This window comes from Stenella coeruleoalba, assembly GCF_951394435.1.
Source record: "Stenella coeruleoalba genome assembly, chromosome: 14".
NCBI classification, from domain to species: Eukaryota; Metazoa; Chordata; class Mammalia; order Artiodactyla; family Delphinidae; genus Stenella; species Stenella coeruleoalba.
In genome coordinates this window covers 8635418-8648864 of record NC_137160.1, presented here as the reverse complement: position 1 = coordinate 8648864, position 13447 = coordinate 8635418, and the positions used below count along the sequence as shown (strand labels likewise).

At 39.0% G+C, this 13447-nt stretch overlaps 1 protein-coding gene across 1 annotated transcript in view; it reads left to right on the top strand.

The window, feature by feature from the left end:
- The window catches only part of CCDC102B (coiled-coil domain containing 102B), a gene marked incomplete at its 5' end in the record, with an annotated part of 223675 nt that overhangs the window by 193945 nt on the left and 16283 nt on the right, over window positions 1-13447 (top strand). Inside the window, 1 exon segment of the mRNA XM_079943339.1 lies at window positions 2865-3035. Coding sequence (XP_079799465.1) covers window positions 2865-3035 — 171 coding nt within the window.

The following is a 13447-nucleotide window of genomic DNA, read 5'->3' as shown; positions in this document are numbered from 1 at the left end:
CTTGTTAAACCCAAGGTTGCTGGGCCTCAACTCCTGAGCTTCTGATTCAGTAGATCTTGGATGGAGTTCTCAGGGTATGCTGATGCTGCAGGCTTGGGGACCACTCACAGAGAACAGACGTTGGCTAACACATATCCACCTCCTGGGCCTGAGAATAAGGTGGCCCTCCCTGAGCAAATGGCCATGCAGTAGAGCATGAATGCTAGAGGTCTGCCTACAAGGATGACGCGTGCTTGGGGTGGAATTGGTACTGACAAACAGCAATGATTTTCCTTCCCTCCTCCCTCCCTCCCTCCCTCCCTCCCTCCCCTCCTCCCTCCCTCCCTCCCTCCCTCCCCTCCTCCCTCCCTCCCCTCCTCTCCTCCCTCCCCCTCCCTCCCCCTCCCTCCCCCTCCCTCCCTCCCTCCCTTCCTATATGCACATCTCAAAGTACAAACCTAAAGTCAAAGCATTGAGTATCTGAGAAATAATTGTACTAAATCACAAAGGTTTTTTTTTTTTTTTTTTTTGCGGTACGCGGGCCTCTCACTGTTGTGGCCTCTCCCTTTGCGGAGCACAGGCTCCGGACGCGCAGGCTCAGCGGCCATGGCTCACGGGCCCAGCCGCTCCGCAGCATGTGGGATCTGCCCGGACCAGGGCACGAACCCGTGTCCCCTGCATCGGCAGGTGGACTCTCAACCACTGCGCCACCAGGGAAGCCCCACAAAGGTTTTTTAGGTAGTTGCATAATTCCTGAGGAAAAGCCATCATTTTATAGATTTGCTATAACTCTTCCATTAAGCTCTGCATTACTTTTGTGGCAAATTCTTTGTTTGCCAGATCAAGAAAATCTTTCATTAAATGCTCCATTGTCATTCCAAATAATAGAATTGTGTTCCCTACTGCATATCTTTCTGTGAAAGCATAAGGTATATAATGTGGCATTGGAAAATTGTACTCTGAAGAGAAGAAAGGAGAAATCTGTTTGCATTTTAAATGTGGTTTGTGATGTAATCTGATAAAACAGTGCCATGAAGCCGTAAACTGCACTGTTACTGTGAGGCAAGGGAAGGGACCATGAGCCTGTCCCATCAACTGGGGTCTAGCTGCCTGTCCAAGTTTGCCTGTTCCCAGCTGCCCTTCGGCACTGCTCAGGTTTAAATACCAATGGTGTGATTCTGACTCTTATGGGGGCCAGGGCTTTCAGAACAGCAGCAAGATTCCAGGAATCTCTCAGTTATTTGATAGATTGCCATGGAGGCGTGGTGGGTGGCTGGTGGGCGTGGGAGCCCTCCTCTGCCTTTTCCTCCTCCGCCTTTTCCTCCTCCTGGCTTCCTGAGAGTGGTCAGCAATTTCTCCCAGGTCCTGCGCTCTAGTCCACACCCTCTTCTCACATCTGCAGGACATTTACCTGTTTGGTTGGAGTTCTGTGTTTCATAGAGACCAGGAGGCTACCAGTAATCAATGGTGTCATATCAAAATTCACTTTAGGGCTTCCCTGGTGGCGCAGTGGTTAAGAATCCGCCTGCCAATGCGGGAGACAAGGGTTCGATCCCTGGTCCGGGAAGATCTCCCATGCCGTGGAGCAACTAAGCCTGTGCGCCACAACTACTGAGCCTGTGCCCTAGAGCGTTCGAGCCACAGCTACTGAAGCCCACACACCTAGAGCCCGTGCTCCGCAACAACAGAAGCCACCGCAATGAGAAGCCGCGCAGAGCAACAAAGACCCAACGCAGCCATAAATTAAATAAATAAATTTATTTTAAAAAAAAATTCACTTCAGCTTATTTTTTTTAGGCTTCACAGTATTTTGCATTTTGCTTTACTTAATAGAATATTGAGAGATATCATTATACAAAAGGCTGCCATATTATAGTTTAAGCATTAAAAAGCTTAATGTCTTTTTATTTAATCAGCTCCATATGATATTATGACGATGATCTTCATTTCCAATCATTCACTATTAACATAAAAATAACGCTGTGCTACATGTCCACATGCATACAGCATTTCACACAACTGTGTGTGTATCTGTAGGACACAGTCCTGGAAGTAGAATGGCTGGGTTGGAGTTTTAATGCATTTTTCATGTTAAATAGTTTTCTCAACGTTTTTCCATGAATGAATATCAGTTTCTTCACATTTTACCAACAGATTATTTTATCACACATAATCTTGCCAGTCTGAAGACATGAGGAGTAGCATCTTGATGTGTTTCTTTTCATTATACTTTTATTTTTGATAATTGTAGATTTATATGCAGCTGTAAGAAATCTGAGGCCAATTAATGTAACCTGTCAATTCATGTCTTGTAGAATGTTGATTATAACAAGATTGACTGGAGATCCAGTCACTTCATGGTGGATTCACTCTGGATTTTCCCCAGGGTCAGCCCCTTCAGGTCTCTGAGCCAGATTCGTGTGGTTTCAGGAGGGTGCCTTTCACGGCATGAGTACAGCAGCACAAAACATTTTTTTTAAGAAAAATAATTAAAAGCAGCTAGTCTGCTAACTTTTAATACTTAGGCTGATTTAGCAGATGAACAGTTCTTCTTGTACTTATTTTTATTATGTTTTATTCTTCATTTATGGATATGAGAGTCCTCTTTTGGAAAGCATACATAAAAACTAAATTTGCACAACATGAAAAATGGGTCATTCCCTCAAGCACGTAAAGAGTTGCACTGTATTTTAACCACACAGAAATACACCTTCCACCTATAGTTATATGCGAATCATAATATGTAATTGCAGAAATGTAGAGTTCCAGATGCCTAATCTGAATTCTTCCTAAAGTGCTTTTCTATTTTTCCCAAACAAGTTGCCATTCTTCTGACTTTATCGGAGGAAACTATAAATAATGGAATGCCTGTTTTCTTTTGAAAGGAACTGTTGGACCTTCAACATGCCTACCATAAACTAAGCAGGCAGCACCAGGCAAAGACGGCAGAAATGACCCACGTCAACAACCTCATGGATCAAAATGAGGCCGAAGTGAAGAAACTGAGATTTCAAGTAGAAGAACTAAAATGGGGACTCAACCAAAAGGAAAATAAGGTATCTTATAAGTGGAACATATGTCACATAGATTCAAAATTGCATTTCATAGCATAGAAAAAGCATTTTCTTTATTAGCATATGGCATTGCTTGAGGTAAAAACTTCACATTTTTAAAAATTAAAATCAAAAAAGTGTAAGTGTAAGGAGAGGAAACTATTATGCAAACAACATGCTCATTTTTGTAGTGTTAGTAGTGCATTTTTTACGTGTGCCCTATCGCTTCAGGTATGTTTTAGCTTGGTCGTGTGGGGAGGCATGGTACCATAGGTGTCATTAAAACTTGGTGTTGGGCTTCCCTGGTGGCACAGTGGTTGAGAGTCTGCCTGCTGGTGCAGGGGACACGGGTTCGTGCCCGGTCCGGGAAGATCCCACATGCCGCGGAGCAGCTGGGCCCGTGAGCCATGGCCGCTGAGCCTGCGCGTCCGGTGCCTGTGCTCCGCAATGGGAGAGGCCACAACAGTGAGAGGCCCGCGTACCGCAAAAAACAAAACAAAACAAAAACACAACAACTTGGTGTTTTAAGTTTTAAGCTTTAATTCTATATATTATAGAAACATGGTGTATGTTGTGATTACATGTCATGATATATACATTCTCCCCAGCGCTCTCTGATGTTTAAAGAATGTAGGCATCTTGCTTTGTCGTGAAAGGTCAACTTGCTAATGGTTTATGGCATGTTTAAGAATGGGATACCTTGACAGTACACCTGCAACAGGGAGGTGTGATTTCAGCCGCAGTTACAGACAACAAAGAGATTTTTCTTGAAAGAAGCGGTCTCCACTGTCAGCGTGATAGCGTCTGCCACCCCATGGCGGCAATTACTTCAGATGGGGTTCCAGGCACGGCATCTGCTTCTAGCGGACAACTTTTGAGGCAAAAATAATTACTTCCCGGGTTAGAGAGACTATTTGCAGATAATGCCAAACAGTTGGAAATTTAAAAAAAAAACGGAATTGTTTTTCCAAGGGGTAATTCAGTAACAGAACACAGTCCCCATTTTAAGGTTTAATTTTTCATCAAAACTATCCCAGTCAAAAAAAAAAAAAAAAAAAACTATCCCAGTCAAGCACACCAGATTTTCTAATCTCATAACATCACAGGAAAATAGAATGATTGGACCAGTGAGGCTCCTACATCGTCCCTGATCTCACTAGGGCTGACTTGTCCGTGGGCATTTCATCCTTGATGTCTCTTTTTATGAAGACATATATGTAGTTTTTAATGGTGTGCGTGGGTGGTGAGGCTGGACTGTGGAAGAGTAATTCAGGAGAGGAATGTAGAGTGGTTTTGGGTTTTTATTTTCATCATAGTCATTATTCTTTTGAATAGTTTTGATATAAAAGCATTTGTTGCAAGTGGTGGTAAATAACCTTTGTGTTTGCCAACATAGGCTTTAAGAAATTGCTTGGGACTGAATCATCAGCAAGGAAATTGTGATAATACACAGTTTTCCAGGGCTAATAAAGTACAAGTTCCCAAAAATCTGATACAGCCATCTAATCATGTAATTTTAAAAACGGCCGTGGTTTTAAGAAGAATTCTGTTAGTTGCCCCTCCCTGTAGGAGAATCATTCTTCTCACATCATCATCAGGCTTGGCACATGTGACATTTGCTTTGCCTGACGAGCAGAAGCTCCGTGTGCCACTTACCATCAGGGGCTTTATGAGCCCAAACAGGGCTCTGCCGTGCCTCTTTTCCCATGTGTCTTTTCTGCCTTGTCTCATGTCATGAGGCCAGCAGGTGCAAAGTAGACATCATCCTCTCAGTGTGAATTCTGAAGTGGAAAGGATATGGAGCAGAGCCTTTGCTGACCCAAATGGATCCACATGGGTAAAAAAAAAATCAATATTTGTTGTGATAAGCCACTGACATTTTGGATTTGTTTGTTGCTATAGGAGAACTTAGCTAAAGCTGACTGGTATGGTCAGCTTATATTGCATTGGCTCCAGTGCCAGAAGTAGGTGGTGAGAAAACTTATTGGAGGTTAGAATGATGGCAACGCATTTTATGGAGCCTTGAAAGGTTTGGTACATTATATCCTATAATACCTTGGAAAGCTGATGATGGACAGAATGAGCTTGTGGTTTTTAGATGAATAGGTATGTAGCTAGTATTTCTTGTTTGCTATTGGTGTGTTTGACAAGTGCCTAAGAGAGAGATGAACTCAGAAAAGACTTGTCGAATTTTCAAAAAGATATGTAAGATAATACAGAAATTTAAGTAGTTCTGTGACTGCCAGGGTCTGATTTTCATTTGCAAGTGGTAATACATAAAACTGAGGATGGCTTTGAACAACGAACATCAATTAAGGTTAAGCTTAGGCAAGAACCAATTCAACAGTGTGGCCTTCAAGCCTGTTGCTAAAAGCTCTTAATTAATGTCATTTTGTATAAATCCTTGAAGCTGAACAAAATGGCACAGGGAGAAGAGAATGAGATTGTGCTTCTCTCAGAACATCCCACAGATTCAAGGCAACTGCAGGTAGCTCAGAGACAATAGAATGTCTCCCAGAGAACTGCAGATGGGACAACTGACCTGTGGTATTTGCTGGAATCAAAAGAAAAAAGAACTTGTTTTTGTGAAAGATACGCTGGCAAGTGAGCTTCCAGCCTGGGATAAAATAGACTGATTTATCAGGATTTGAAAGAACTCTTCATTCCTCCAAACTTCTCGGACAAGGAGCTGGCTGGGCATGCTGTCCACACCTGAGAAGGAGTAACGTCCAGAGCCATATTCAAATAAGGACATGGTGAATAATGCAAAAGGACCACCTAGAGAACAAAGACCATGGAGAACTACAGACTAGGCAGCTAATATCAGGGAGGAGAACCCAGGCCGGATAAAGGAGCATTCCCCATGAGCAGAACAGGAGCTCCTTGAAACATCTGCACAGTTAGATTTCATAAGTATTTTCGGTTTTCTTTTCTACATGGAAGTTTTTATTGCAGTTTTCCTGTCCTAGTTTCACTATAGTATATTGGGTGGGTGAGGGAGGAGAGTATAAATTACTTGCCTTTTGAGTACGTAGCTTCTGGAGCAAGAGAAGGTGTATTGAGATCTGACATAGATATGAGATCTTTGACTTTGAGATCAAGGTTGTGATTGGAAGGTTGCTTGGGTAATTTCTCTTGGAGAAAGGGTGAAAATTTTTGAATGCTGAAGGAAGGAAAACAAACATTTGTGACCAGGAAGATGGGCTGTGTTGTATTGTATGTGAGAGCAGGAATGAGTGAAAGGGTATCTGTGTGTATTTTAATATTTGTTGCCCCATCTGTGGGAGGAATATAGTTCCCAAGCATAAATGGTGGGCATGGTCCTGTGAGGTCTTTGGCGAGTGGAATTTGTGCAGATTTGAAATAGAATCTTTTGGAACTATAATTCCATATGGATAAGTATTTGGACATATTTCATATCTGAAGCTTAAAAATACATGCATTGAAATATATGTTCAAAACATAAAATAGTTCAGGGTTCTGCACCTCTCCATCCAATCAGTTGATCACCGGAGAGGATTGATCCAAAGCACGATCAACTCATATGGGTATTGTAATCTGTATTGTTTAATTGCAGTTGTCAGTCTTCAGTTTTTCTTTGATTAAAGGTCATACGCTTTCTGGTGGCTGGGAATGAAAATATTTCTCATGGAAATAAGATTTTGCATTAGATAGCAGTCAACATTTCTATAATTTGACTTATCATAGAGAAGCAAAGGAAATTCTGTCAGTTTCACTGCTGAGCTTTTTAATTTCATAGTAACAAATTCTTCAAATTGCAATTAGTTGAAATTAATGTTTAATTGGAACTGTCAAATACAGAGTTCCCAACTCCCACAAGTCAACAAATTTTAAATAAATGAAAATGAGATATTAATCCTCTATACTGAAAAGAGAAATAGACACTTGGGGGCCCATAAGAGAAAACCCAGGGTCTGATTAAAGAAATGAGCAAATTAAAAAATTCATTTTGGATGAGTTGCTTTTCTTTAAACAAACTACCTAAAAAAAATAAAATTCTAAATTGATGTGTATTTGTTAGAAGTCAAACATTCTTTTCTCATCATTTCATTGAAGCCATTATGTGATGGCAAATTTTAATTGAGACTTCATTATTGAATTGCAGAACTAATTACATATATATCCACATTAAAATACCAAAATAACTTACCACTTTAATAAATATGGTGGGAAAAACAGTCTAATGAATAATATAATGATGCAATAACCAAAGTTGGTAGAGACAGAACAGATAGTACCTAAGAAGCAAGGAGTATAATATAAACAATTACTAAGACACATGGGTGCTCCACACTGTACTAGTATCAAGAAGACTGAAGGACTGAATGAGATAAGGCTTGCCAAGGAATATTTTAAATTTTGTAAAACAATATCATACCATATAAAGAAGGAAAAATTTTTAAAAAATCAACTATCATAACACCATTGTATCATATTACTTCAGTGTATATTAACTTCTAATGCCTAGGCAATTTTATGCAGAATTGCAGTCATCATTTGAAATAATATACTCTGCTTTACCAGTTACCATAATCAATTTTCCTGCTGCTATGTAGTTTTCATACTTGGTATTTCAAGGAGTGGGATAATATTTATTTCCTTGTATATAAATTTATTTAATCAACCAAGCCTCCTTTACTGAAGGTTGTTTGGATTTTTTTTCTCAACATAACTGTACCATGACTACTTTCATGTACAGTTGACCCTTGAACAACATGAGTTTGAACTCTGTGGGTCCACTTAATACGAAGATTTTTTGATAGTAAATACTACTTTCTACCCAGTTCGTGGTTGGTTGAATCCGCACACATGTAGGGCCAACTCTAAGTTATAGGATGATTAACTTCTAAGCTGTTCAGATTCAACTGTACAGACCTTTTTTCCCCATTGGAAAAAAAAGTTTTCTAAGTGGAATTATTGGGCTTAAAGGATATGAATATAATATGACTCTTGATATATTCAGAATTACTAATTTTCTTTGCTTCTCAGCGATAGGTCAAATTGTGGAAACGTTGGCTATTATGCAAAATCTTAACTGCATCTTAACTGATGCAAAAGTAAGTTAAATCTCAAATGATTTGTTTATAAAGCTAAGAGTTTAATCACTCAGTTTGCTGAGTTGTTAATTGGATTTACTCTCAATTTCAGTTTCTTCTTTTTGTTAAATTCTTTTCCCTTACTCTAGCTCAATACTTACTCTTATTTTCTCTATTTCTATTTTAGTAATAGATTCTATTAGTAAGAGGACTTTAAAAATACGTAGTGACTATGTTGTGTTAAAAAAGATGTAAATCAGGGCTCAAGTAGTTCTTAGCCCCTAGATGCCTACAATTCACAAACCAAGCAGCAGAGGGTGAGAGTTAGCCTATAGTAATCGACAAATAAAAGTCCTATGGTGAGGGAAAAAGAATCACCTAACTTTTAGATGACATTCCTGCTTTCAGAAATTCATGGATTTTTTTCATAAAACTGAAATTTGATATAAGTGCTCAGCACAATTGTAAGTCAAATATAGCTATAGATAAAATATATTCCCAGTGTAAAGGTCAAAGTCTAATATGATTTTCTAACCTGTCTGTGCAATAAATACCCTTTGGAGTATTTTTTTTTTTAGATATTTAAAAAAAAATTTTATTTTATATTGGAGTATAGTTGAATAACAATGTTGTCTTAGTTTCCGGTGTACAGCAAAGTGATTCAGGTATACATATACATGTATCTATTCTTTTTCAAATTCTTTTCCCATTTAGGTTATTACAGAATACTGCATGGAGTTCCCTATGAGAAACAGTAGGTCCTTGTTGGTTATCTATTTTAAATACAGTGGTGTGTATATGCCAATCCCAGACCCCCAATTTATCCCTCCCCCCAACCTTTCCCCTTTGGTAACCATAAGTTTGTTTTCTGAGGCTGTGAATCTGTTTCTGTTTTGTAAATAAGTTCATTTGCATACTTTTTTTAGATTCTGCATATATTTGTCTTTGTCGGTCTGACTTCACTTAGTATGATAATTTCTAGGTCCATACATGTTGCTGCAAATGGCATTATTTCATTCTTTTTAATGGCTGAGTAATATTCCAGTGTATAAATATACCACATCTTCTTTTTCCATTCATCTGTCAATGGACATTTAGGTCTTCCATGTCTTGGCTATTGTAAATAGCACTGCAATAAACATTGGGGTGCATGTATTCTTTTGAACAATGTTTTTTCTCTGGATATATGCCCAGGAGTGGGATTGCTGGATCATATGATAGCTCTATTCTTAGTTTTTTAAGGAACCTCCATACTGTTCTCCATAGTGGTTGTACCAATTTACATTTCCACCAACTGTGTAGGAGGGTTCCCTTTTCTCCACACCCTCTCCAGCACTTATTGTTTATAGACTTTGATGATGGCCATTCTGACTGCTGTGAGGTGATATCTCATTGTAGTGTTGATTAGCATTTCTCTAATAATTAGTGATGTTGAGGATCTTTTCATGTGCCTTTTGGCCATCTCTATGTCTGTGGAGAAATGTCTATTTAGGTCTTCTGAGCATCTTTTGATTGAGTTGTAAAAATACTAATACTCAAGCCTCATCTCCACTAGCCGAGTCAATTTTTATGGGTGGAGCCTGTGTATGAGTATTTTTTAAAAGCTTCTCAAATGATTCTAATGTCTAGTGAAATATCAGAACCACTGGTCTAATGAGAAAAGACTGCCACCACTGAGACTCAAATTCATAACTTTGGTCCCCACTGAACACATGTGTTTACTGTAACAGATTTTACTAGTAGAGCATAAATGAAATGGCTTGCTACAGAAATGAGGCTTAGTCCATTGTAGTCTACCTGTAGCATTGTAATGTGCAAAACAAATTGGTGTCTTCTAGTTTTGAGAGAAATTCAAAAGATAAAAAATCACTTAAACAGATGGGAAGAATAGGTACTATTGAGCACTGTAAGTTCACTCTCAAAGTGCTAGTGTTTTTCTAAATGCATTGTCTGTGTGGCTTCACACTTAGCAATTATCACCTTATTACTGCTTAGCTAATTCTGGCCTCACATTTTAATGCTTCTGGTGTCAAAAAGGTGAATCTTTTCAAAAGTCTGATATCAGCAACGATGAATGTGAGAGACACTGTTTAAACCTACAGAACATTAATTATCTAAATTAACAGCTGATTTTTTAAGCAAGCCTTTATTTGGAAGGACACAGGAATTCTTTCCCAGCCCGAAATATATTTTGGTGAAATCTCATTAATTTACACCTTGCTAATTTTAAGATTGTGAGAATAGTGATAGACTGAAATTCACATTTATCTAAGGAAAAGATCTGGTAAGTGTTTCAGGTTAAGATTAAAAAAAAATAATAAAGAGGCCGGCTTCATGTTCACATGGGGACACAAGCGGTAACCACAGACCCAGGATCTGAACTGAACTGTAAAAACCAGCCCAGTTCATTTAATCTTAATTACTTCCTAACCTCTGTGTTAGATGTTAGAATATACTTGAGTGAGTTCTTCCCAAGAAGAGGTTTACAGTGTGGCTGGGGATAGTCCAACGTAAATGTCTGAAGTTAAATATAGCAAAATAAATGTCAAGATGGTGGTTTTCACAGGATGCAGCGGAAACAGGTGGCCATGTTTCTTTTCCTTCCAGGGCTAGTTGTAATTATGCGTTTAATTATTTGTTGTCTGACACCCCAACCGGAATATATGGGCAAGGACCAGCACAGTCTGTGCCTCTAACTGGGCCAGCATCAGTAGAGTGGTCTCAGGTGCCCCTAAAATCAAGACATCATAGCACTACAACATGAACAGAGGTCTTGCATCCTTGTACATGTATGCAGTTAATTTAAATCCTTCTAATAATTTTGCTCCACTTTCTGTGGATAATTTGAAGGGCACCATTTCCTGCAATCATTCTTCATGATCTTGCTCTTCCTTCACTTTACCAAACACCTAAATTGTCTCTGATGGTGTTCAAAACAGGCCACCCTAGAATGTGCCACTCTGGCATGTGGATTATTTTGAGCTGAAAACAATCAAGGCCCATAAGACTCAGGAAGGACCTTTGAACTCCACTTACTGTCTAAAAGAACTTGCTGTCTAGGGCTTCCCTGGTGCTGCAGTGGTTGGGAGTCCGCCTGCCGATGCAGGGGAGATGGGTTCGCGCCCCGGTCCGGGAGGATCCCACATGCCACGGAGCGGCTGGGCCCGTGAGCCATGGCCGCTGGGCCTGCGCGTCCGGAGCCTGTGCTCCGCAATGGGAGAGGCCACAACAGTAAGAGGCCCGCGTACCGCAAAAAAAAAAAAAAAAAAAGATAAGTGTTTTAAGTTTCTGGTGGGTCATTTCAAAGAGAACATTCAGGGACAATTATTTTTTTTCTGCTCTAATTGCAATATTCTTTTCATGAAAAAAATCATAATTGAGCTTAATGGTAAAGCATTTCAAATAATGTTCCAGTAAGATAAAAATAAAACAAGGGACATTTTATTGTGTCAAAGGAAATAAAAATCTTTCTCAAAATTTTCTTATATGGAATATATAATGAGAAAGAGTGACATATTTAGGGTATTAATATTGTGTTGTAAAAAAATGTCGAGTGGAATTATACTTTTAGGTTTACATGCTTTTTAACTTTCTAAAATAATAATCATGATATTTGAACTTCTGTCTTTTTTAAAGATTTGTCAGGTAGGTCATTTATTACAGGACATTTCAGTTACCTAACCAATATGAAAACTTAATTTTTTTTAGTGTTGCTCAACTGGAATTATGAAAAAAGGTATGACTATGTGTATTTAAACACTCAGAACTCTAAGGCTATGAAATTCTTATGAGTCATTTTCCCTTCATGCTATAATAAATTAAGAACTTTTGAAGTTTAAAAAGCTATATATGCAAGATCTGTAACTATTCATTTGTGTGGTTCTGCTGTAGTTGGAAAATCAGATGACAAAATCTAAACTGCACACAATTAGACATATTTAAATTTGTAATTTGATGCATTTCACACTCAATGAGTATAAATGCAAGACAAATTTATGTTGGCACAAATTATGAAGAAATATTCAACAGTTATAGTCATCTCCTAAAGATATAAGATTTATGTTCTTACTATATCTTCACATATTATTGCTTTAATTAGCAGAAAATATTTTACTTTTTGTTAAAGTTATAGATTAGAAAAACCCACTAGATTCTGGTGGGCTTTTTTGTGTTGTTGTTGTTGTTTGTTTCAAGTATTTACCTGATTCATTTAAGAAAGCGAAAAGTATAGTTCTGTCACTTCTCGGTAATTGCACATTTGATTGGAAACAATCACTTTTTGAGAGTTAAATTAGTGCATTGAATGACTGAATTGTATGTTCCAGAGGTGATAATCATATTTCAGAATACAATGGGACAGGACTCTATTAACAGTAGAAGGACAGAGCAGAGTAAGAGAGTTGAGATCCAGAACTTGATCTGGGATGGAGGGAAGCCAGAGCCAGGATGTCAACTCTAGATTGAAACCCTTTTGGTAGAGAGTCTACATCAGAGAAATCCAAAATGGGTGTTCTAGGCATGATTCTGAAGAAGCCAGGGGTAGTCTTTGAAGGTGGTGTATTGTACAGTCATCCGCATCCATCATAAAATGCACTTGCAGTCATTCGGATGGAGTTCTAAGGAAGAGCTCTTGTTCTGAAGGAGAAAACTGTAGTGATTCAATCAGGGTCCCAGGTGACAGGATCTTGGTGCTGCCCCAGCCTGGGGGAGGGGCAATGCAGTCAGTGTGTAGCTGTTCCTCTCACCTTCCCCCTCAGTCTATCTTGGTCTTTGGGGTGCAAGGCGACTGACTCAGCCTCCTTCCTGTGTTCTAGGATTCTCCCAGTGATGCCTTGTCCATGAGTAGTTGCTAGTTGTTCTTCCTGTGATGGAGAGTGAAGTCAAAAACAACCTCTGTCACCATCTTGGCAATGTCACTTCTCTATTCTTTTGGACTCTATTACTGAGTACAGTATCCCAAATGAAAACTTTCAGCACTTTGCACTCTCAGTTCCTCAAATTCTTCTTTTCCAGTTATCGTGTCCTTCACTCGATTTTACCAACCTACTCCCAAGGTCACATTGCAGATATTATCTTCACCAATTACTAGACTTTCTTCAGGGTCTCGAACTCTCCAAACATACTCTTATCTTTCTGGTTTACTTTCTTCAGTACCAAGTACTACAAAACTTCAACCCCCTGGGGCATATAATCTATTGATGATACTGCTTTTTCTCTGTCACTTATCCACTTCCATTTCTGATTTCACTCCTTGTGAAATGTGATGTCTCTACATTATAATCCCTTCACTGCATATACCTTAATTCCTTGCCCCCATATCCTTTGTAGACATTCACTTGTAAAGGTCAAGCTCTGCTT